The sequence below is a fragment of the Salvelinus namaycush genome, chromosome 9 (genome assembly GCF_016432855.1).
Source record: "Salvelinus namaycush isolate Seneca chromosome 9, SaNama_1.0, whole genome shotgun sequence".
Classification (NCBI taxonomy): Eukaryota; Metazoa; Chordata; class Actinopteri; order Salmoniformes; family Salmonidae; genus Salvelinus; species Salvelinus namaycush.
The window spans coordinates 46,987,757-47,014,612 of record NC_052315.1 but is presented as its reverse complement, the minus strand read 5'-3'; the positions used below and the strand labels follow the sequence as shown (position 1 = coordinate 47,014,612).

At 43.5% G+C, this 26,856-nt stretch overlaps 1 protein-coding gene across 1 annotated transcript; it reads left to right on the top strand.

Moving 5' to 3' along the window:
- Nucleotides 1-23,817, top strand: LOC120054141 (nuclear factor of activated T-cells, cytoplasmic 3-like). Its single transcript, XM_039001556.1, has 9 exons — nucleotides 1-456; nucleotides 5,609-6,800; nucleotides 7,188-7,350; nucleotides 10,531-10,730; nucleotides 11,502-11,674; nucleotides 13,157-13,297; nucleotides 13,679-13,734; nucleotides 13,833-14,901; nucleotides 22,338-23,817. Exons 1-9 carry the CDS (start codon nucleotides 369-371, stop codon nucleotides 22,451-22,453), a joined length of 3,198 nt encoding a protein of 1,065 aa, XP_038857484.1. The 5' UTR covers nucleotides 1-368; the 3' UTR covers nucleotides 22,454-23,817.
- The last annotated feature ends 3,039 nt before the right edge of the window (nucleotides 23,818-26,856 follow it).

The window sequence follows — 26,856 nt, the reverse complement described above, 5'->3', positions numbered from 1 at the left end:
TGCTGACGTCATGAACGGAGCTGTCTGTAATGCTTTGTTTGTAATGTGGAAGTTTGGAGTAGACTACTAGCCTACTTCATCAGTCATCAAGAGTAAATACGGTCGAACTATTGTCTATGCGTCTTTTTTAGTCCGAGAACTGAACTGGTGAAGTATCAAGAGAATATAATATAATCGTAATAAATGTCGCCTGGAGAGGACACGCATTTAGGAATCGCTTTAGTTATTTACAACTTCGGATAGGCTTCTTGTTGCTGTTTATAGTGTAAACTAAAATAATTTCCTCCTGTTGTATCGTTAACCTTTTGAATCCAGTTTTGAAACAACCCAGGAATAAAGAACTGTAAAGAACCGACTCGTAAGACCGAATGACTACTGTAAATTGTAGCGGCAATGAGGAACTGGACTTCAGACTTATTTTCGGAGAGGACGAGCAACAACAGCTAGGCCCCGCAGGTGAGTTTTTTAAATTTTGTTTTACAATGTATCCGTATTCCACAAAGCCTTAATAGCATGTTACAAAGTTACCCATTTGGTGCAAATGTTCTGTTTGTTTCGCCTTGGCTAGATTGCGGTATCTGGTCATAGAGCCGAACCACGACTGTAAGGCTGCGTTCATTGACCAATATCAAATCATATTTTATTGGTCACATACACATGGTTAGCAGATGTTAATGCGAGTGTAGCGAAATGTTTGTGCATCTAGTTCCGACAATGCAGTAATATCTAACAAGTAGTCTAACAAATTCACAACAACTACCTTATACACACAAATGCAAGGGATGAATAAGAATATGTACATATAAATATATGGATGAGCGATGGCCATGCGGCTTAGGCAAGATGCAGTAGATGGTATAGAGCAGTATATACATATGAGATGAGTAATGTAGGATATGTAAACATTATTAAAGTGACGTTATTTAAAGTGACTAATGATTGACATAGACAAGATGCAGTAGATGGTATAGAGCAGTATATACATATGAGATGAGTAATGTAGGATATGTAAACATTATTAAAGTGACGTTATTTAAAGTGACTAATGATACATTTATTAAGTCCATTTATTAAAGTGGCCAGAGATTTGAGTCTGTATGTTGACAGCAGCCTCTCTATGTTAGTGATGGCTGTTTAACAGTCTGATGGCCTTGAGATAGAAGCTGTTTTTCAGTCTCTCGGTCCCAGCTTTGATGCACCTGTACTGACCTCGCCTTCTGGATGATAGTGGGGTGAACAGGCAGTGGCTCGGGTGGTTGTTGTCCTTGATGATCTTTTTGGCCTTCCTGTGACATCGGGTTCTGTAGGTGTCCTGGAGGACAGGTAGTTTGCCCCCGGTGATGCGTTGTGCAGACCGCACTACACTCTGGAGAGCCTTGCGGTTGAGGGTGGTGCAGTTGCTGTACCAGGCGGTGATACAGCCCGACAGGATGCTCTCGATTGTGCATCTGTAAAAGTTTGAGTGTTTTAGGTGACAAGCTATATTTCTTCAGCCTCCTGAGGTTGAAGAGGCGCTGTTGCGTCTTCTTCACCATGCTGTCTGTGTGGGTGGACCATTTCAGTTTGTCCGTGATGTGTACGCCGAGGAACTTAACTTTCCACCTTCTCCACTACTGTCCCGTCGATGTGGATGGGGAGGTGCGCCCTCTGCTGTTTTCTGAAGTCCACGATCGTCTCCTTTGTTTTGTTGACATTGAGTGAGAGGTTATTTTCCTGACACCATACTCCGAGGGCCCTCACCTCCTCCCTGTAGGCCGTCTCGTCGTTGTTGGTAATCAAGTCTACCACTGTAGTGTTGTCTGCAAGCTTGATGAGTGAGTTGGAAGCGTGCATGGCCACGCAGTCATGGGTGAACAGGGAGTACAGGAGAGGGCTGAGAACGCACCCTTGTGGGGCCCCAGTGTTGAGAATCAGCGGGGTGGAGATGTTGTTTCCTACCTTCACCACCCGGGGGTGGCCCGTCAGACAGTCCAGGACCCAATTGCACGGCCTGGGGTCAAGACACAGGGTCTCGAGCTTAATGACGAGTTTGGAGGGTACTTATGGTATTAAATGCTGAGCTGTAGTCAATGAACAGCATTCTTACATATGTATTCCTCTTGTCCAGATGGAATAGGGCAGTGTGCAGTGTGATGGCGATTGCATCGTCAGTGGACCTATTGGGGCGGTAAGCAAATTGGAGTGGGTCTAGGGTATCAGGTAGGGTGGAGGTGATATGCTCCTTGACTAGTCTCTCAAAGCACTTAATGGTGACAGAAGTGAGTGCAACGGGGCGATAGTCATTTTGTTCAGTTACCTTAGCTTTCTTGGGAACAGGAACAATGGTGGCCATCTTGAAGCATGTGTCGGCTATTGTAGCCCTCTACATAACCTAGGCTATCAATTGAGTAGCCGAATAAGCCTAGAATAGCCTACAGATTAAGTTGAATAAGAATGTACTTTTTATATCTTTAAATGTTAGGATTAAGTTCTAACATAAAATACCACACTAGTATTTTATTATTGTACTGTAATCAATGTGCATAATAACCAGTGACGATTTTAGCATGTAAATCTTGGTGGGGCAAACCCCCCCCATTTTGTTTTTTACATGCATGCCAGCAATGCATGCCACAATACTAAACAATACATTCATTGCATTATAACGATGACAAACAGTGCCCACAAACTGTTAGGGCCTACATAAAGCTGTCCCAACACCTTACCACTGCTACACCTGGCTATCAGCGGAGCCTTGTCTGGCAGCGAAACAGTTCATTCAGCCTCTTTTACTGCCTTTAAAAAAATATAGCTGATATGGATGACTTGCTTAAACAAATGTGGTTTCTACTGACAATTGAGATGTACAAACTATGGCATAAGGGGACGACGAGCGGATAAGAGGCAATCCGTAATATCGATTAAGACACGGGCGTAGTCAATATAACTGTTTGTTCAGCACTTTTGAAATGTACAGCGACAGAATTCAGACCAAGTCACAACCATAGGATAAATAAAGGGGGCATATAAGCAGACAATGGAAGCTCTTACAATATTTGATGATGACATTTCTCTAAAACAGGCTATAGACTAAATGTGCACCACGAAGTCAGAACAGTAAGTTATGAGGTGAAAAGGGAACAAATTATTAGGGTGAGGAACATGGGCTAATAACAGCTTACTACACAACATACACTTAGTATTACTTTCTTAGCTACAGTTTTCATATCTCACTGGCATATTACATCATTTATACAGCAGCATACAAAACGTTTTTGGACTCACCTTGTTGTGCTGTGCTTACTTGAACAGGAAGGTGGCGCGGCGGTCCTTCTTGTGGGCTATAGAAAGAGGCCCGAAATCCCGACTTGGAATTCAGAGTTGGATGACCAATTCCGAGTTTGCAGTTGTTTTGAATGTGGCAGAAGTCATGCTGGATTGACAGCATGGCCAATGTATTCAAACTTTTCTGGTCCATGGCGCTTTTTTCGTGAGATCCAATTGGTAGTTACGATCTTGTCTCATCGCCGCAATTCCCCTACGGACTCGGCGAAGGTCGAGAGTGAAGCTGCACTCCTTCTCGACACACTGCTTGCTCAACTCGGAAGCCAGCCACACCAATGTGTCGGAGGAAGCAATGTCAAACCACCACAGAAAGCACTGAGCTAGGCTAAAACACCTGCAGTTTGGAGCTGCCTTTCTCAAGAAAGCAAAAAAGAGACCATGATTGTATGCGGCTTTATTAACAAAATTATATATTTAGGATATGTGACACGTATTAATGCTAAAATAACATGCAAACAGAATATAAATATATATAATTATTATTATATTTTTTATTTTGTTATTTTTATATTAGCTTAAAAGCCCTGAATGACTCATCGCCACTGATAATGACACACCAGACATCTTGAATGACATGGAGTTTATTACACAGTTGCATTTGATTATATCTAATCAGATCCTGGTCCAGTTTAAATTAGGATATATGCAAAATCTGAATGTCTCAATATACAGTATCACGGTGTAATTTGTAGAGTTAAACACTATTGTATTGACAACTGCCCATTTTGTCATTTGGGGCGTCTTGCACAGAGATTTCAGGAGAAAAGCCTGGGGAAAGGGTCAAATGTCAGTGACATTGGGGTTTGTTTCGCCTTGGCTAGATTGCGGTATCTGGTCATAGAGCCGAACCACGACTGTAGGCTGCATTCATTGACCAATGTGTCGGCTATTGTAGCCCTCTACATAACCTAGGCTATCAATTGAGTAGCCGGATAAGCCTAGAGTAGCCTACAGATTAAGTTGAATAAGAGTTCACTTTTTATATCTTTAATATCTATTGTAATAGAGGAGAATAAAACATGATAGCCCTGTCTTCCATCAGCCATTTCTCTTGTCTGTTTCCTTCCTTATTTCCAACTCCTGTAAATGGCACGCGCATCTGTCAGGCGCCAACACATTCTACCACTCAGCCAGAGGGGCCGCCGAGCCGGTGTTGCATCAGATAACGTTTATATTCATTGCATTCATTTTGCAAATAAGTCAAGGCAAAGGGCCGTTCTTTTATGTGCTCCATATCGTGGCACACACAGTCCTTGGACATCTCACCATCTTTGCATTTTGTGTGCAGACCAGGCCAGAGCAGGACAGTGTGTGGTTATGTTTGTCCTTGTGTGAACTAGTGTAGACAGTAGGCTGTGGAGTTTAAAAGTATCGACATGACCACTTATCGCAGGAATTTTCCTGATATTGTTCATGAAGATAAGTAGCCTATACTAGAGAAATGTGAAGTTTGAGATGAAATAAGTTTGCTAATATGGGTAATTTGGACCATTGATGGCCACAATCATGAAACTAGTAGTAGTAGGATGATTTAGAAAAACATGGTGCACATGAATGTTATAAATGTATCATTCTATTTATTGTTATGGAACAAATGCAGACAATTTATCATGATATGGAATTTTGTCCATATTGCCGACCAGCTCTAGAAGGCCGCCGCTTTTGTTGCTGTTGCTAACTAACTGTGAGAACGTACAGTTAGTTAGTTGTGTGATTTAGACTGGTGAGTGCTGCTGTTGTTAATCTATCCATCGCCAAGCCACAGGAGCCCCTGCCAAACAGGTCAATCTCTGTGTCTAGTCTTCCCCACAGTTTGTGGAGAGACTCTGAAATGGCATTTATGACAACATTCCCAGTGGGTTATGGATGACTAGTCGAGGCTGTCTGTGTTAAAGGATCGATCAAAAGAGAGAGTAGTCGATAGTGAGTAGTTGATCAGAGAATTATCATTTGTTTGCCTGTTATCTCCTCTCTGGAGTAATGCAGGGAGCAATGGCACCCTTTTTATCTGCTGCTGTATGCCCTAAAGACTAGACACTTTGCATTGAAAATGAACCTCCCCCTCAATTTGCCTACACTCCTATCTAGAACCAAAAAGGGTTCTTCGGCAGGCCCCATAGGAGAACCCTTTGAAGAACCACATTTGGTTCCAGGTTCCCTTTCCAGAGGGTTCTATGTGGAACCCAAAATAGTTCTACCTGGAACCAAAAAGGGTTCTCCTATGGGGACAGCCGCAGGAGCCCTTTGGAGCACTTTTTTCTAAATGTACTTTTTTTATACCCAGGTCCAGACCCTGGTGACAGCACGCCATACTATACCACACAGTCTATGGTCAATCAGCCTATTGGCCAGGCCCAAGACTTACAACAGAGCCAGCAGCACCATCAGGCTGCTTCTCAACAAGCTCCTCTCCAAACCTACGGTAACTACCACCCCAGCTCCAGCTATGAAGTTCACAGTTCCAGATACTGTCCCATGGGACACCTCCCCAAGGCGTTCGACTGCCCAAGCATCCAGATCACATCTATCAGTCACAGTCACCAAGAGCTGGGCTCCAGCCAGGATGCCGTGCCCATCAGTGGGGCAGACGGCGGGGGGGAGTGCGGTCGTGAACGGTCCTGGTCCAGGGATCACCTCTACCTACCCCTGGACCCCTGTTACAGGGACTCATCGTCCCTGAACCCCAGCCCTTGCAGTAGCCTGTCCTCCAGGAGCTGGCTGTCCGACGTGTCCTCCTGCGAGTCCTTCTCGCACGTTTACGACGACGTGGAGGCTGAGCTGAACGAGGCGGCCGCCCGATTCACTATGGGTTCCCCGCTGGCCTCTCCCCTGGCCTCCCCTGGCTGCTCCCCACAAGGCCAGGCCGCAGGGGGATTCGGGGTAGAGCTGTGGCAGCAGCAGTACTTCATGAACACCCACTCCCTCTCGCCCCACCAGTCCCCTCGCCAGTCGCCCCGTCAGTCCCCCTGTCACTCTCCGCGCAACAGCGTCACAGACGAGAACTGGCTTAACCCGCGCCCCACCTCCAGGTCCGGCTCAAGGCCCACATCACCTTGTGGGAAGAGACGACACTCCAGCGCAGACGTCTACGGACAGGGACCTTCCCCCACCCCATCCCCTCATCAGTCCCCCTGCCCCACCCCCAGCCACTCTCCCAGGGGCAGCGTAACAGAGGACACCTGGGTGGTTGGAAGCCCTGGTGCCATGGGGGCCCTCCTGTACAACCTCCCTGAGGTAGACGTTCCCTCCAAAACCAGGAGGACCTCTCAGCAGGCTCACATGGGTCTACTGCATGGACAGGGAGACTCAGGGCTGGTGCCCGAAGACCAAGGAGTCGTGTTGCCTTACCTGGACTCACCTGCAGATGAGTCTGGGTCTACTCTAAAACAGGATGGCCTTTTTGAAGAACTTTTTCTCTCGGTTCCCTCACACTTCACCTGGAACAAACCCAAACCTGGCAACGCACCCCTTTTCAGGTTTGTTATTCATAATTACATAAGCATCAATTCTCACGTGTGCTTCATCATGCTAACCACCAGTTGAACGCTCTCATTTCTGCGATCACTCAGCATGGTGCAGACATTGTACTACCATATCAACCCTAGCAAGGGCCAGGAGATCATAACTAGAGGTGAAGAACAAGATACCGACCCCTATGATTTTTTTAACACCAAATCTGAATGACTATGTTTATGAGAAATAATGTCTGGGTTGTAGTCGTTAACGCACACTGTAGCAAACATTCTTGCAATGGAAAATTAGCATTTCTTATTGGGCAAGTTCAGGTAATCCCTCCCTGTTTCAGTCTGTTTTCTTCCATTTGCTGCCTAAGTAATATGACCCTGTGTTGCCTTCCCACCCAGGACCTCATCCCTACCCCCACTGGACTGGCCCCTGCCTAGCCAGTTTGGCCAGTGCGAGTTGAAGGTGGATGTGCAGCCACGGGGCCACCACAGGGCCCACTACGAGACAGAGGGGAGTCGGGGGGCCGTCAAGGCTGCCTCAGGAGGACACCCTGTAGTCAAGGTTAAGAGAAAGTCTTTCACAACCTCATGACACCAGACCTGGGTCCAAATAGTATTTGCACTTGTAAAGCTCAATCTAGCACAGCTAAAGTATTTAAACACATACTATTTGAATCCAGGTTTGCATGACAAAAGTACAGTTGAAGTCTGAAGTTTACATACACCTTAGCCAAATACATTTAAACTCAGTTTTCACAATTCCTGACATTTAATCCTAGTAAAATTCACTGTTTTAGGTCAGTTAGGATCACCACTTTATTTTAAGAATGTGAAATGTCAGAATAATAGTTGAGAGAGTGATTTATTTCAGCTTTTATTTATTTCATCACATTTCCAGTGGGTCAGAAGTTTACATGCACTCAATTAGTATTTGGTAGCATTGCATTTAAATTGTTTAACTTGGGTCAAACGTTTTGGGTAGCCTTCCACAAGCTTCCCACAATAAGTTGGGTGAATTTTGGCCAATTCCTTCTGACAGAACTGGTGTAACTGAGTCAGGTTTGTAGGCCTCCTTGCTCACACACACTTTTTCAGTTCTGCCCACAAATGTTCTATGGGATTGAGGTCAGGGCTTTGTGATGGCCACTCCAATACCTTGACTTTGTTGTCCTTAAGCCATTTTGCCACAACTTTGAAAGTATGCTTGTGGTCATTGTCCATTTGGAAGACCCATTTGCGACCAAGCTTCAACTTCCTGACTGATGTCTTGAGATGTTGCTTCAATATATCCACATAATTTTCCTCCCTCATGATACCATCTATTTTGTGAAGTGCACCAGTCCCTCCTGTAGCAAAGCACCCCCACAACATGATGTTGCCACACCCGTGCTCACGGTTGGAATGCTGTTCTTCGGCTTGCAATCTTCCCCCTTTTTCCTCCAAACATAACGATGGTCATTATGGCCAACAATTATATTTTAGTTTCATCAGACCAGAGGACATTTCTCCAAAAAGTACGATCTTTGTCCCCATGTGCAGTTGCAAACCGTAGTCTGGCTTTTTTATGGCAGTTTTGGAGCAGTGGCTTCTTCCTTGCTGAGCAGCCTTTCAGGTTATGTGAATATAGGACTCGTTTTATTGTGGATATAGATATTTTTGTACCCGTTTCCTCCAGCATCTTCACAAGGTCCTTTGCTGTTGTTCTGGGAGTGATTTGCACTTTTCGCACCAAAGTACGTTCATCTCTAGGAGACAGAACGCGTCTCCTTCCTGAGCGGTAGGACGGCTGCGTGGTCCCATGGTGTTTATACTTGCGTGCTATTGCTTGTACAGATGAACGTGGTACCTTCAGGCTACCATTTTGTTTCTGAGGTCTTGGCTGATTTCTTTTGATTTTCCCATGATGTCAAGCGAAGAGGCACTAAGTTTGAAGGTAGGCCTTGAAATACATCCACAGGTACACCTCCAATTGACTCAAATGATGTCAATTAGCCTATCAGAAGCTGACATCATTTTCTGGAATTTTCCAAGCTGTTTAAAGGCACAGTCAACTTAGTGTATGTACACTTCTGACCCACTGGAATTGTGATACAGTGAATTATAAGTGAAATAATCTGTCTGTAAACAGTTGTTGGAAAAATTACTTGTGTCATGCACAAAGTAGATGTCCTAACCGACTTGCCATAACTATAGTATGTTAACAAGAAATTTGTGGAGTGGTTAAAAAACGAGTTTTAATGACTCCAACCTAAGTGTATGTAAACTTCCGACTTCAACTGTATGTATAGCGGGTCTCTGTCGGCTCTGACCAAGAAGATCAATATGATTGCGCTAGACTTTATGCCTGGTTCACATAACAAGTTGTGTTTTGATAAACTGCTGTTTGCAATTGTAACCTCTAGGTGTCAATCAACGTGTGACATCCTGCGATATCGAAGGAAGTGTTCTTGTTACAACGAACTGTCTTGAGTAGGCGTTTTGTGCAATTACTCCCTCCCTGTTATTACTTGAATCAGACATTTGTTTAACAATGTTATCAGGGGTTTGTGACACTTGTTCATATATTAGGCTCAGTAAATATGGGGGGTGACGTAGCTTATGCAAACCCAACCAACCACAAGAGCACTGGCAGCCCTAATCTCATACTGTAGTTTCTCGCTCTCTTGCTCTCCTTCTCTGTAAACGACAGATACATGGTAAGCCTCAGACAGACAGCCTGTTATTGTAGCCCAACAGCTCTTCATTTAACACAGGAGCGTGCAAGCATGTGTGTGTGTACATGTGAGCTTTATGTTCTGTATATTCAAGTCCACATCAAGCATTGCCTTGGAAGCCATAACTCTAGTAAACAACTAGACTGTGCTGTGACTCACTACATGAGAGAGGAGGGATCCAAGGTGTATGCATTTAAACCCATGGATGGATCACAGCTCGTACTCTAGTTACTCCAAAGTGCTGCACATACACTAACAACTACACCCTTTGATCTCTTACCATTTTAAGTCGTATGTGCTTGGGGTATCACACTGGGCATCACACTGGGTATATCACCAGAGCGTATCACCTAACGTTTAGCAGAGCACTACTTGCCAGTGGGGCTGGAATACAATCCCTGGATCAGGGCTCAGAGTATCAACTAACATTGAGCAGAGCTCTATTTGCCAGTAGGACTGCAGTGGGACTGAACTACCATCTATGGATCAAGGTGCAGCCAGGCTGGAACAGATGCAGGCTGAGATAAGCAAAGCTTTATTAAGGCCTGGCTCTCATGTAATATATACCAGCTAGTTTATTTTGGGGTGGCTTCATTACTCTCGTGTTAAAGCCACACAGCTTCACACTCTAGTCCTCTGTAATGCCACAAGCAGTGTTTCCCTGTACATTACATCACGTAGGCGTGTTGGACATTCCTCAACCTCATGCTGGCTCTTCAGGGGCACAACACATTTTTGGTGACCTCAAATGGTTTCAATTGGGTAATTTCATTGCAGGCAATCCAGGATGTGAATTGCATAGTGCAGGTCACATTTTTGACATTGTCTGGGTGTATTGCTATCTGTACAGAGCATTGGCATTGGTTTGGCATATTGTTTCTAAACAGATCCAAACACAGTTATTCAAATGTACAGTGCAGAGAACAAGAGTGCTCATAAGAAGAAGTGAAACATGGTGCGTTCATATATTTGTTAATCAAATGCGGTAGAATGCTTATTTGATTTCTACGGGTTGGTGTCATTTACAGCTCCTTGGATACGACGAGAAGCCAGTCAATCTGCAGATTTTCATTGGCACGGCAGACGATCGGTACTTGAGACCACATGTCTTCTACCAGGTGCACAGAGTAACGGGAAAGACGGTGGCTACTGCTTGCCAGGAAAGCGTAATAAGCAGTACAAAGGTTCTGGAAATCTCTCTCCTCCCCGAAAACAGTATGTCCACCAGGTACTGGTCATAACCATGTCATATTTATGTTTTCAAAGCATCACAAGGCTAAAAGTAGAACATTTGGGCTTGTAATTTATTGGTATTATGATCTCAAATGTAAAATGGCTACCACTGTGAATTCTCATCATTTTTGAACGATTTAGAACAGATGATAGCATGTTAAATATGGGAATGGATTTTCATCTCAGAATAAGCATATTTCTACACCTAGAACAAATAGAAACAGACAGACCATAACTATTTTGTCAAGGACATGTGGCTGCCTTTCCATAATAGAAGAATCCAGGCATTATTTTCTCACACTATCTGATACTTATTTGTCACTATTCAACAAACTACATAACATCATAAAATGACGTGAAGAATGTGAACTATTTAAAGCATTATGGTCATTCTTTATTAAGGGCGGCAGGCAGCCTCAAGGCTAGAGTGTTGGGCAGTAACCGAAAGGTTGCTGGTTTGAATACCGGAGCCGAGAAGGTGAAAAAAAATCTGTTGCTGTGCACTTGAGCACGGCAATTAACCCTAATTGCTCCAGGGGGGGCTGTACAATGGCACCCTGGCCATGACCCCACACCCTGAGGGGGTCTCAGGGGGAGTTGGGATAGGCAAAAAAACACATTTCCATTACACACTTGTGTGTAACAGGAAAAATATAAGCACCCCCAAAAGTATGATTATTATTAGCTTACTGTAAATATTCAAATGGAAATGTTTATATTGGCCTTTATAGAATGTTGTCTCATGCTTGTATTTCTCCCTCTACAGTATTGACTGTGCAGGCATCCTGAAGCTGAGGAACTCTGACATTGAGCTCAGGAAGGGGGAGACTGACATCGGGAGGAAGAACACACGTGTGCGAGTGGCATTCCGTGTGTATATCCCTCAGCCCAGCGGCAAGGTCCTGTGTCTGCAAGCTGCCTCTATTCCTGTGGAGTGCTGTGAGTATCTTTATTCAGTAGGCCGGCCTACATACTGTAGTAATAGTACCAGTCAAAAGTTTGGACACCTACTCATTCAAGGGTTTTTCTTTATTTTTACTATTTTCTACATTGTAGAATAATAGTGAAGTCATCAAAACTATGAAATAACACATATGGAATCATGTAGTAACCAAGAAAGTGTTAACAAATCAAAATATATTTTATTTGCGACTGCACTTGAAAAAACTTTCAAAGTTCTTGAAATTGTCTGGATTGACTGACCTTCATGTCTTAAAGTAATGGACTGTCATTTCGCTTTGCTTATTTGAGCTGTTCTTGCCATAATATGGACCAAATTGGGCTACCTTCTGTATACCACCCCTACCTTGTCACAACACAACTGATTGGCTCAAAGGCATTAAGAAGGAAAGAAATTCCACAAATTAACTTTTAACAAGGCACACCTGTTAATTGAAATGCATTCCATTTGACTACCTCATGAAGCTGGTTGAGAGAATGCCAAGAGTGTGCAAGCTGTCATCAAGGCAAAGGGTGGCTACTTTGAAGAATCTCAAATATAAAATGTACTTTGATTTGTTTAACACCTTTTTGGTTACTACATGATTCCATATGTGTTATTTCATAGTTTTGATGTCTTCACTATTATTCTACAATGTAGAAAATAGTAAAAATAAAGAAAAACACTTGAATGAGTAGGTGTGCCCAAACTTTTGACTGGTACTGTACATGCGTTCAAAGATCCACATACATAATTCATAGAGTCCTGAGTTTTTCCCGAGTATGGGACTTGACCAGAAATAATCTTTATTTATATAATCTATATTAAATTATTGGTATAATAATTAGTTAAAGGCTATAACTTGTGGCCAGAGCTCCTCTTAAGGATCAGACCCTTTTTTTCCAATTTTCACCTAAAATGACATAGCCAAATCTAACTGCCTGTAACTCAGGACCTGAAGCAAGGATATGCATATTATTGATACCATTTGAAAGGAAACAATTTGAAGTTTGTGGAAATGTGAAATTAATGTAGGAGGACATAACACATTATATCTGGTAAAAGATAATACAAAGCAAAAAAACATGTGTTTAAAAAAATAGAATTGTACCATCATCTTTGAAATACAAGAGAAAGGCCATAATGTATTATTCCAGCCCAGGCACAATTTAGATTTTGGCCACTAGAATACAGCAGTGCATGTGCAAAGATTTAGACTGATCCAATGAACCATTGCATTTCTGTTCAGAATTTTGTATCAAGACTGCCCAAATGTGCCTAATTAGTTTATTAATAACTTTTCATGTTCAAAATTGTGCACTCTCCTCAAACAATAGCATGGTATTATTTCACTGTAATAGCTACTGAAAATTGGACAGTGCAGTTAGATTAACACGAATTTAAGCTTTCTGACAATATCAGATATGTCTATGTCCTTCCCTGTTCAGTATATGTAATAGTTAAATGTAATTGGCTTGCAGCCCAGCGCTCGGCCACAGACCTTCCCCAGATGCAGAGCTGCAGTCCCATCAGCTGCTTGGTCAGTGGGGGGGAGGAGATGGTAATTACTGGCTCCAACATATCCCACGAGTCAAAGGTCATCTTCCTGGAGAAAGGCCCTGGTAAGAGACGCCGACGCTGCCTTGACTTTATAGAGTTCATAGAAAGGCTAGGGGAGAAGCATGGTTTATCCTTTTCCCGAACCGTATTCACTTGGATATGTTCTTTCCAGCACCGTTCCAGCAACTAAGCCTTGCCTTGTGCGAGCCGGACCGGCTCACAGGAGCAAGAGCTCCTATGATCTCAGGGCGAATACCCTAACCACGAGTTCACCGAGTTGGTCCAACAACTATGGTGGTGCATAACCAGTTCAGCACAGTGCAGCTTTACGTGACTTGGCTCAGTAGTGTGAAAAGGGTATAAAAAACGATGCCAGAAAAGGAAAATATTTTTCCTTTAACACAACACAACAGTGTGTTAATTGTGATGTTTTATCTCTCCAGATGGACGCACACAGTGGGAAGTTGACGGAAAAGTTATTAGAGACAAGAGTAAAAGAGTAAGTAGAAACCTAAATTACATTATTAAAGTTAGACTACATGAAATCGACCTCCCAAACCCTGGATGATAAATAATTTGGAAACATTCTCTTTCCAGTCCAGAATCGTGGTTGAGATTCCTACCTACCACAACACCACTGTGAGCTCTGCAGTCCAGGTGCAGTTCTACGTGTGCAACGGAAAGAGGAGAAGAAGCCAAAGGCAAAACTTCACATACTTGGCTGGTGCTTCTCCACACCATTATCCCACTGCCAGTGACCATGCAGTTGTGGCTCCTCGGGTGAAGCAGGAGCTCACCGACTCAACCTATCTGTCTACTTGCAACAATCTCCCTGGCCTATATCCAACCAGCAGCAAGCAGAATTCTTCTGACGGGGCCTTCTCTCAGGACAGGCCCTTGTATGGTTCCTCTGGTGGTCACCCTGTGCCTTGTGGTCCGCCCTCCCAGCCAGCATACACTCCCTCAGGCTCCTCGCCTCTTCAGCACTCCCCGCACCTCCACAGCTACAGTCCCAGTATGGGATACCAGCGGATAAGCCCTATGCATACACCTGATTCAATGCCACCCCCTCGGACAAAGCCTGTCTACCAGACCACACAACATAATGTGCCTTATAGTGGCCAGGCCAGCTCTCCCATGAGACCTGGTCCTGCCGCACTCCAGGTCATTCGACCTCAGTCTGCCCAGCCCAGGCCAGCTGTCTCCAGCCCTCATAGGGAAAGTGTGATGTACCAGAGCCTCATTGGACCTGATCTCTCTGTCGCCACTCTCCAGCCTGCCAGAACCCACACCCAGAATGCAACCCAGCTGCAGTCTCTAAAATACCACTGTTCCCACTCAGACTCTGACCTAGCTGCTCTACAGGCTGAGTATAATCTGAGCTACCATTCTGACAAAAACTTGCCTGCTTCGTATTCCCCCACCCCTGGAGTAGCAGCAACCTGCTCCACCTCCCCGTTAGCATCAGCCTCCTCTGGGGGTCCCCTGAGGCACCTGTCCCCCAGCAGCGCTCAGGGGCTGGCCTCAGGTATCGACCCCCAGGAGTGTCCCCCGGCACCCCATTCCCTCTTCTCAAACGACAGAGGGAGGGTGAACATCAAGCAGGAACCAGAGGAGAAGCTGCCTCTCGGCTCCATGGGGCTCCAGGAGATCACACTAGATGATGGTAAGAGGCTCATGTGATACACTACTACCTTGCATAAGCAGTGTGTTTTACCTGACTGGGGCTTAATGGTTATGGCAGCTGTTGGAGAGAGAGAGAACTCAATGTTGTACTTACAAACTAAATAATGATACACTATACATACAAAAGTATGTGGACACCCCTTCAAATTTGTGGATTCGGCTATTTCAGCCACAACCGTTGCTGACAGGTGTATTAAACAGAGCACACAGCCATGCAATTTCCATAGACAAACGCTGGCAGTAGAATGGCCCGTACTAAATCAAATCAAATTGTATTTGTCACATGCGCCGAATACAACAGGTGTAGCCCTTACAGTGAAATGCTGACTTACAAGCGCTTAACCAACAAACAATTTTTTGGTATTTTCTTAAAACAGCAAAGAGATAAGAAAAATAAATAATGAAGGAGCAGCAGTAAATAACAAAAAGCAGGGCTATATACAGGGGGTACCGGGTCAGAGTCAATGCGGTGGCACCGGTGTCGAGGTAATTGATGTAATTATGTACATGCAGGTAGGGTTAATAAGCTTGGGGGGGGGGGGTTGTAAATAGTCTGGGAAGCCATTTGATTAACTGTTCAGGAGTCTTATGGCTTGAGGGTAGAAGCAGTTTAGAAGCCTCTTGGACCAAGACTTGGTGCTCTAGTACCGCTTGCCGTGTGGTAATAGAGAGAACAGTCTGACTAGGGTGGCTGGAGTCTTTGACAATTTTTAGGGCCTCCCTCTGACACCGCCTGGTATAGAGGTCCTGGATGGCAGGAAGCTTGGCTCTGGTGATGTACTGGGCCGTATGCACTACCCTCTGTAGTGCCTTACGGTCGGAGGCCAAGCAGTTGCCATACCAGGCAGTGATGCAACCCGTCAGGATGCTCTCGATGGTGCAGCTGTAAAACCTTTTGAGGATCTGAGGACCCATGCCAAATCTTTTCAGTCTCCTGAGGGGGAATAGGTTTTGTCGTGCCCTCTTCACCACTGTCTTGATGTGCTTGGACCATGTTAGTTTGTATGTGATGTGTACGCCAAGGAACTTGAAGCTCTCAATCTGCTCCACTACAGCCCTGTTGATGAGAATGGGGGCGTGCTCGGTCCTCCTTTTCCTGTCGTCCACAATCATCTCCTTTGTCTTGGTCACGTTGAGGGAGAGGATGTTGTCCTTGCACCACGCGGTCAGGTCTCTGACCTCCTCCCTATAGGCTGTCTCATCGTTGTCGGTGATCAGGCCTACCAATGATCTGGCCCCCCTGAGGGGCCCCCGTGTTGAGGATCAGCGTGGCGGATGTGTTGTTGCCTACCCTTACCACCTGGGGGCGGCCCGTCAGGAAGTCTAGGATCCAGTTGCAGAGGGAAATGTTTAGTCCCCGGATCCTTAGCTTAGTGATGAGCTTTGAGGGCACTATGTTGTTGAACGCTGAGCTGTAGTCAATGAATAACATTCTCACATAAGTGTTCCTTTTGTCCAGGTGGGACAGGGCCGTGTGGAGTGCAATAGAGATTGCATCATCTGTGGATCTGTTGGTGCGGTATGCATATTGGAGTGGGTCTAGGGTGTCTGGGATAATGGTGTTGATGTGAGCCATGACCAGCCTTTCAAAGCATTTCATGGCTACAGACGTGAGTGTTACGGGTCGGTAGTCATTTAGGCAGGTTACCTTAGTGTTATTGGGCACAGGAACTATGGTGGTCTGCTTGAAACATGTTGGTATTACAGACTCAGACTGGGAGAGGTTGAAAATGTCAGTGAAGACACTTGCCAGTTGGTCAGTGCATGCTCGGAGTACACGTCCTGGTAATCCGTCTGGCCCAGCGGCCTTGTGAATGTTGATCTGTTTAAAGGTCTTACTCACATCGGCTGCATAGAGCGTGATCACACAGTCATCCAGACCAACTGATGCTCTCGTGCATGTTTCAGTGTTACTTGCCTCGAAGCGAGCATAGAAGTTATTTAGCTCGTCTGGTAGGCTCGTGTAACTGGGCAGCTCTCGGTTGTGCTTCCCTTTGTAGTCTGTAATAGTTTGCAAGCCCTGCCACATCCGACGAGCGTCGGAGCCGGTGTAGTACGATTCGATCTGAGTCCTGTATTGACGCTTTGGCTGTTTGATGGTTCGTCAGAGGGCATAGCGAGATTTTTTATAAGCTTCTGGGTTAGAGTCCCGCTCCTTGGCTTCTGGTTGGTGTATGTACGTACGGTCACTGTGGGGACAACGTCCTCGATGTACTTATTGATAAAGCCAGTGACTGATATGGTGTACTCCTCAATGCCACCGGAAGAATCCTGGAACATATTCCAGTCTATGCTAGCAAAACAGTCCTGTAGTTTAGCACCTGCATCATTTGATCACTTCTTTGAAGAGCTCAGGGACTTTCAACATGGCCCCGTCATAGGTTGCCACCTTTCTGACAAGTCAGCTTATCAAATTTCTGCCCTGCTAGAGCTGCCCCGGTCAACTGTAAGTCCTGTTATTGTGAAGTGGAAATGTCTAGGAGCAACAACGGAAAATGGAAATCAACCAGAAAAAAAGATCACTTTATAAATAGTTTTGTTCAAGAGACTGTTCCAGTTAATATTTCATTGTCTGAGAGACCCGATCATCACCCCGTTTTAAAATCCCCACATAAAATAACTTTTTCTTAGATGCTGTGTATACATTTATCACTGTTATTTTTGTTTCCTCTAAAGAAGCAGTCCAACATTAACTAATAGATGTCTGCAAAGGCTAATATTCTAAGCTCATTTTAGATTATTTGCTTACCTTCTACTGGGAACTTGGTTTCTCATTTTTCTTTTTAACTTGGTTTTGGATTGAACTGCGTTTGGAAGTGTAAATGGCGTTTCACTCCACCTGCTTGAGCTGTGGGGGTAACGCTGGCGGGGAAAGGGAGCAGGGGTTGGAAGGAATCTGTCTCTCTTTTTCAGGGGTCGGGGGATCAGTACTGAAGTCTGACTCGTTCGCGTCCTCAAAGGACTCTTCTTCCTTGCTCTCACTGCAGCTTGACCTGGAGGATTGGATACTCTCGCTGACACCTTCCTGGGAGATCTGGTTGCCTTCACTTTTGTATTCAGCTCCCTCAGCTTCTCTCGCATTCACTGGCACCTGCCTCTCAGCTGTGCTCGAACCTGTAGTGGTGACCTCGCGCTCTGCCGTGGCGTGGTGGATGGAACTAACTGTTGGGGTCGGTAGCTCTGTCTCTCTTCCTCTGGGCTGGATTGGGGACCAGCCCTCGCTTTGTAGGCGTAAGACTGGGGACACTTGCAGAAGTCGTGTCCATCTTTTCCACACAAGGTGCACTTGCTTGGAGACTCACAGTCCATGGATTTGTGTCCAAGGTCTCCGCATCTCCAACACTTCACCTCTGGGCAATCCTTGACATGGTTGTCCAGCCCCTGGCAGATGTAACACCAAGGGGTTTGTCCGGGATAGGAGATCTTACCATTGTACGGGTCAAGGGATATTGAGTTAGGGATTGTTATCGACTGCCCGAATGTGGTTTTGCGCACTTTGTACTTTGTACTCCATACCATATCCCGAACTTATCCACCGGTTTCACTGCAGGTTGTAAAATAGTGCAACACCCATTTAGAAACAGTTCAATGTCATGATCTGGAACTCTTCCCGTCCAGAACTTTACAAAGACCATCTTGACGTCCAGCACAATGGAGGACTCCACTGTCCCGTCTTTGTAATTTGTGGCTGTCTCTTGAGCTAAATGGACTCCAGGAAGCGGCGTAATGGGGGTTCTTCCTTACAGACGAGCTGTAAATCTCTCCTGTTCTCCTGTGCAATGAATCAGTAAACATCAACTGCACAAATCTAATTGGATTGGAATAAGAGTGTCTCTCTAACATAGTCGCAACTTGGTGGATCTAGATTGACGGTGTATTTTAATCTGGCCCAGTATTGACCAAAACCAGCGACATATGTCGATCACGGATGAGCCATACAGCTCTGACAGCTCGGGACTACAAAATGATTATTATGGGAGATAATTGATCTATACGTTGGTTTGTCATGGACAACCGCGAGGTCGGCCAGACATCGTGTGTTCACCAAAATAGAATCCAAGTGAATCCAAAACATTACACTGTTGATTTTATGTGTCTCCAAGTGGACACACGTACCTCTCCAAAGTGTGCACAGTTCCCAAGTCATTTCAATGCACTTTTATGACTCAGAGATTGCTTTTGTTGTTTTGTTCGTCTAGCAGTGCCGTTGAGGAACTAGAGCACACTTGTAGTTGTTTTGTTTGGAACACAACCCTGCAATCACACAATTACTCTTGTTGTTTACGCAATCCAAAAAACGGCCCATTATAAATCGCAATTTGGGTCAGGTGAGCTTCACTTCAACACTTGTTCTATTCCCAACATGACCAGCTGAGTTATAAAATAGGATCTTACAGTGTCAGGCTTTCACAGGGCAATTCAGAGAAACAGATCGTCATTTTGGTGCACATAGAAAGGAGTCATGTGTGCATTCAGGTGCGTGTTCCGCTGCGAATTTTCTTCACAATAGACAAACATAAGCTCATTCTGTTCAGAACAACCCAGGGCATGAAGCCATGTCATCTTGTAACTGTACATCAAACATAGTGATCATAAACGTTGACACTGTATATGACATGAGTTTTATGATATGGAAATGTGAAGTACACATTTGGCCTCACGAGTGTTTGGCTTGCTTGTATGACATCAAAGCTGTATTTATTATAATCCTCAACGTCTCATCTTTCAAAATACATTGAGTCCTCTTAATTTACAGCATTTCCCTCACTCTTTCAACAGTTTGCTAATGTTGTCCAATTAAGCGGGAGAGATGGAGGTAACTTCTAGTCATGTGCTGTGCTCAAGTTCAGAACGGCTGTCAGTCAATAACCATACAGCTCTGTGAAGCACAGAGCCTGAGCTTTGACATCATTTATAGCATGTTACTGTACAGCCACTGTCTAATTTAGGTGCTTATCAATGCACAAATCTGCCATTTTCAACCCGTATACGGGTACGAATGTAAAGGGCAACTGTCAATTATCTATAAACTAATAAAACCCACATTTTTTCATATTGTAGCGTAGACCCTACTTTACATCACCAAAGGTTTTTGTTGTGCCTGCCATCGGTTGAGACACTTGGTTTGATGTAATTTCAATCATAGAAATATAATTCTTGAATGGACCTATCCATTCAGACCACTGCAATTTAGCTGGTACACCATTGAAATTGTAATTGAATTAACATTTTAACTTCTAATTACTACCACAAAGATGGCCGCCAGTCCACCCACCGTCGAATGTCAACTTAAATGGTCATGTGTTTTCTATTATTTATATTTCTAGGATTTTAGTAGGTTTCTTATGGAGGATTGACAGTATCATTTAAAACAACAGATATTCCCATTCAAGTCAACATTCTCTCATGTGTGGACCTCCAACCAGTTTGTGGTACCATTTTAGTACAATTACCAGCCAAAACATGACACCCACCCTGTATTCAAGAGTATGTTGTGTCTCCACCGATGGCGGGCATAACACGACAACCTCAGATTATGTAAAATAGGGTCTAAACTACAACATATGTAAATCCCGAGTACGCGTTTTTAGATAATTTACATTTAAGGTAAAAAATAAAACAAATAAATAAATCTTCAATAGTTTGTAAGCTTTTAAATGATATCAATCTCAACCATTTAACTTTTCCAGTGATGTAGACATGGATGCCTCGTGGTATGGTGGGTTATACAAAATAGGTCAACTTTGAGAACCTTTATCTCCAAAAAGTCACTTTCTGAGCACTTCTACAAGGGGCAAATATGTATGGAAGGGTTCGTTCAAATCAAAAGAGGTGCTGTCAAAAAGTGATTGAATTCATATGGATTTACCCAGCTTAGAGTAGGGCTGGCTGTAATTACAGGCCTTTAGGGGCCAGGCGATGAACCGTAAAGCTCTCACGATCTCACCATGCCGACCTGATTTTTTAATTAATCACCTCGCGCTGGCCGGACTGTGTTTGTCCCGACAACACAGTCACTGTGGCCCAGTATTCTTGTCACCATATGCCCACTAGGTCTTTGTTTGCTCCTCTACAGGGCTGCATGGCTGCCAGCCCATGTGTGTGCATTTGTGTGTGTGTGCATGCATACCTGTGTGTGCGCTTGTGCACATACTGTCTGTGTATGTTTGTTTGTGTGCATTATGATGTAGGTTAATTATAGGCAGAGGCCCGGATTGCTAGCTAAGGAGATGACACTTTTAACTGTGTGTATGTTAGTATAGCCTACAAACTATAGTCACATAGAGGAGGCTAAAGATACCGTGCACGCGTATCTGCTTCAGTTACCGTCTGTGGCACAGCTGTCACGGGGCAGTAATGACAGACAGGCTTTCATAAGACCCCCACAACCCCCTCACTACATACGGCTTGGAAATAGGACCCCTGGCCTGAGCTGGGCGGAAGGGTCCTCTTTGAACTTGACTTTCACCCTACAGGGTTTCTGCAACTCTGATACTTAAATTAAGAAACAGCGAGTTTATGCCTCATTAGGTGAGATTAGATAATTATTTAATTGAAAGGATTTAATCAATTTGTCATTTCAAATTAAAGTGATTTCATTGATGTACAGTTGTGGGATCTTTTAGTTTCAATGATTTTGTTTTTCTTAATTACTAATTGTAGGCTCTTACAATGTATTGTAAGTGTTCTTGGAGGAAGGGAGCAGGTGCAGTCAAGCTGTCGGAGTTCCTGTTAGGCTATTGGTTGAAAAAACAGGGACTGGTTATTTCCGTTCCCTCAGTGCTAGCCTGTTTGTTTACATGTGTTGTCTATCATCTACCCTCATACACGGCTCGGGTTGCAAACACACCACCTTTTCATGGAAAGGCTATGAGTACGGTGTATATGTGACCATTTGATCCATGTGTTTTTGTTACACTGTAGGGAGTATAAATAGACATCACAAATACAGACTGGAACCTCAGCCTTCGACATGGATCCCACACTTTGATAAAGCTCCAAAATGTGTTCTCACCATTCAGCCATCTCTAACCTTTAGACCAGGCCTCAATCCTTGGTTGTTTTTCATAATGTGTGACATCTGCAGAGCTAGACTGTTAAAACTCAAATAAAGCTATGTGTATCAACAATGCAAGGCATTCAATGTCTGTTCCACATTGGTTCACGTCAAAATAAGTCAATTATACATTTAGCATTACAACAAACTGTGCACACTGGTTGAAACACCGTTGATTCAGCAAGTGTGTGTGCACAGTTTTTTTGTGCTGCTAAATGTATAATTGACTTATTTTGACGTTTGCCATTTGGTTTAGATTGAGGAGATTGGCAATGCTGCCCTCGGATGGCTGAAACAACTATAAAGTAAGAAACGACAAGAGGCTGTAAACTAAACCCCTGTGTGTCTGTGTTTTGCAGTGAATGAGATCATCGACAGAGACATATCTCAGCTCAGTGGTGGTGGTGGTGGGGCAGCAGAGTCCAATCAACCAGAACAGGATACTTATGGATGGGATACTGAGATACTCCAGTGATACTGTTCTTCCATTCTGTGGCCTTCATTCGTTTTCTATTAATCATCATCATTACTCAGGACAGGAGTTGAATTGTGCTATCTATGCATTTGGCGGTTCTATTACTAACTGACCACAATATTGACGGCAAAACTGTGGTGGTTTAACTGGTGCAATTAACCCAGTTGCTGGTAATACATACACCTGTGGATGTGGGTAGGCTGTAGAGAATGTACCCACTGGGCACAGATGTCAATTCAACATCTATTCCACGTTGGTTCAATGTAATTCCGTTGAAATGACGTGGAAACAACTGACTCAACCAGTGTGCCCGGTGGGTATGCCTGTTTGTTTGCTTATCTAACAGTTCAGGATTTTCAAGTCAAACTAAAATATATTTTAGGAATAAAGATGGCAATACTTCTCATACCAAAGATTTTTATTTGTTGCCCTTAAGGCACAGCTGAAATATAACTAATTGTCTGTAAATGCATGAAAATTACATATTTGGTGTGGAAAGAACATTGATGTCAATGAAGAGGCTGAAAAAGGCCAAATACCAAATGCTGTGTTAATTTAATATTTATTGGGGAAATACATTCGATTTAAATTGATTTTTGATACTGTAGCTCTTGCAGTTGTATGATTCTTTAGAATAATGATACATTTTCATAACCTTCTAATGCCTGGTATTGTATGCCTATTTTCTATTTTAAGATTTTAGTTTCCAAAGAATGTACAGTATATTATCAAGAATGACATGATACTTTAGCAGTATGCTTAGGTGTGAAGTAGCTATATCAAAGTTATAATGAACAAAAATATAAACGCAACATGCAACAATTTTACTGAGTTACAGTTCATATGAGGAAATCAGTCAATTGAAATAAATTCATTAGGCCCTAATCTCTGGATTTCACATGACTGAGAATACAGATAGGCATCTGTTTGTCATAGACACCTTAAAAAAATGGGCCTCGGGATTTGGTACTGGTATTTTGGTGCATTCAAATTGCCATCTATAAAATGCAATTGTGTTTGTTGTCCATAGCTTTAACCTACCTGCCCATACCATAACCCCACCACCACCATGGAGCACTTTGTTCATAATGTTGACATCAGCAAACCGCTTGCCCACATGAGCCCATACACATACGTGAGGCCGGTTGGACATAATGCCAAATTGTCTAAAAGGACATTGGAGGCTTATCTTGGCAAAGGTGAGATGCTCACTAACATAAATAAGATTTTTGTGTGTCGAACATTTCTGGGATCTTTTATTTCAATTCATGAAACATGGGACCAACACTTTACATGTTGCGTTTATTATTTTGTTCAGTGCATTTCATCAGGTTTTTGTTCAATTAAAAGAAAAGCAATTAATACGCCTGTTCTCTGTGTATCTGTGAGTGGTTTCAAAAACATATACAAAAGGTGGGGGTAGGTGTGGTTATACATTTGAAGTCGGAAGTTTACATACACCTTAGCCAAATACATTTAAACTCAGTTTTTCACAATTCCTGACATTTAATGCAAGTAAAAATGCCCTCTCTTACGTCAATTAGGATCACCACTTTAGTTTAAGAATGTGAAATGTCAGAATAATAGTAGAGAGAATGATTTATTTCAGCTTTTATTTCTTTCATCGCATTCCTAGAGGGTCAGAAGTTTACATACACTCAATTAGTATTTGGTAGCATTGCCTTTAAATTGTTTAACTTGGGTCAAACGTTTCAGGTAGCCTTCCACAAGTTTGCCACAATAAGTTGGGTGAATTTTGACCCATTCCTCCTGACAGAGCTGGTGTAACTGAGTCAGGTTTGTAGGCCTCCTTGCTCGCTCACGCTTTTCAGTTCTGCCCACAAATTTTCTATGGGATTGAGGTCAGGGCTTTGTGATGGCCACTCCAATACCTTGACTTTGTTGTCCTTAAGCCATTTTGCCACAACTTTGGAAGTATGCTTGGGTTCATTGTCGATTTGGAAGACCCATTTGCAACCAAGCTTTAACTTCCTGACTGATGTCTTGAGATGTTGCCTCCCCCTTTTTCCTCCAAACATAACGATAGTCATCATGGCCAAACAGTTTTATTTTTGTTTCATCAGACCAGAGGACATTTCTCCCAAAAGTACGATCTTTGTCCCCATGTGCAGTTGCAAACCGTAGTCTGGCTTTTTTATGGCGGTTTTGGAGCAGTGACTTCTTCCTTGCTGAGCGGCCTATCAGGTTATGTCGATATAGGACTCGTTTTACTGTGGATATAGATACTTTTGTACCTGTTTCTTCCAGCATCTTCACAAGGTCCTTTGCTGTTGTTCTGGGATTGATTTGCACTTTTCACACAAAAGTACATTAATCTCTAGGAGACAGAACGCGTCTCCTTCCTGAGCAGTATGACGGCTGTGTGGTCCCATGGTGTTTATACTTGCCTACTATTGTTTGTACAGATGAACGTGGTACCTTCAGGCATTTGGAAATTGCTTCCAAGGATGAACCAGACCTGTGGAGGTCTACAATTTATTTTCTGAGGTCTTGGCTGATTTTGATTTTCCCATGATGTCAAGGAAAGTGGCACTGAGTTGGAAGGTAGGCCTTGAAATTCATCCAAAGGTACACCTCCAATTGACTCAAATGATGTCAATTAGCCTATTAGAAGCCTCTAAAGCCATGACATAATTTTCTGGAATTTTCCAAGCTGTCTAAAGGCACAGTCAATTTAGTGTATGTAAACTTCTGAACCACTGGAATTGTGATACAGCGAATTAGAAGTGAAATAATCTGTAAACAATTGTTGGAATAATGACTTGTGTCATGCACAAAGTCCTAACCGACTTGCCAAAACTATAGTTTGTTAACATGAAATTTGTGGAGTGGTTGAAAAACGAGTTATAATGACTCCAACCTAAAGTGTATGTAAACTTCTGGCTTCAACTGTACATACTCTCTCAGCAATTTTTCCCACTGGATCAACATAAGCTCGATGTTGCAACACACAGGAATGGGAGAACATTTAGGTATCATGCATGACCCTGAATGAGGCCCCTGTGACAACATGTTAACCTCTGATCCAGAGGGTCCAAAACCGGATGTACGTCAACATTCCAGTACCGGGAAATGGAAACTCAAAGAAATTGTTACAGAAACTTGCAAGGGAGGATGGTCGATACTAGACGGCAATCCTGTGTATATTAAGACATTGCGGAGCCGGCGTGAGATATGGCTCGGGAAAAGTACCTCAATCCAGGGATGAGAAATGTGTTGTACTCCAAATTGCCCCATAACCCAACTGTTACACTGAGAAGATTGAACCACTGCTATTTGCCGATAACGTTATCAACGTGAACGAGTTGTCATATTACTCCGTGCTTTTAATCCTCTGCCCGGTAGCTAGCTAGCCCCTTAGTCTTGGGTTGCTAGCTAAAATGTTAATATACCTGTCGTCCATACCTACTGTACCTAGCTATCCAAGGATGATACATATCTAACGTTACCACTTTATTACCTACAAACGAGCTAATATAAAGTTAACGTTAGCTATTTTGAATCATGATTGACAAAAAGCGTTCAAAATAGTAGGGTGTGCACTCTGATCCCTTCAATCTAGTCCAAAACGTCCCCAAAGTAGTGGTTTGTCGATTTTTGCAAACCTCGCGACAGATCAACCGGCTTTTGCTGTTTTTGGAGAGATCCCCATGGCCCCGTTTGCAGACATACACGGCTTTGAGCACTGTATTGCTCGCCATGATAATCTTGAGTAGCTACTCTACTGTCTCAGACACATGGCAGTACTCCTGTAGAAAGTGGTGATGTTGTCGATGATGACTAATTCACCTGCCTTGGAGATGTGGCAGCCGCTATTGTAGCCTACCTGGTTTGGGTACGTTTGTAAACTTAGCCTCTGGTTTGTTGATCTTCAGGCTTTGAATAGTACTGACTTGTCTGTTAATTGTGTTGAATAAGAACAAAACCATTGCAATTGAGACTTTCACCTCACAACCCGTGGAGAACTTTCACCTTGATATTGAAATAATGGATTTGGGATAGTGTACATTTGCTGATTTGCTGATGAACGTTTCAGTTCAATATGTCATGCTGCTCATCTGATGGTGAATACAGCCTGCTGTGTCCTGATGCTGTTTGCAAAGGTGATACAGTGCATTGTCTTTTGGCTGTTCCGCATCAGTGAAAAACAGGTTAGCAGGAATGTGTTCTGTGTTTGTCAATGTCATTCATCATGGAAATTGGCCAATTTGGATAGGGCAAAATTGAAACGTTTCAAACAGAAGAAATATTCAAAGCGTATGCATGGCCATGGTACCAATTGAAAGAGAACACTTTGGAGATTCAGACCAAAAGTGAGGACAGAACAGTTCACCTGACGCAAGACTGAATCCAAACATTACACTGTTGATATTAGTGCCTTA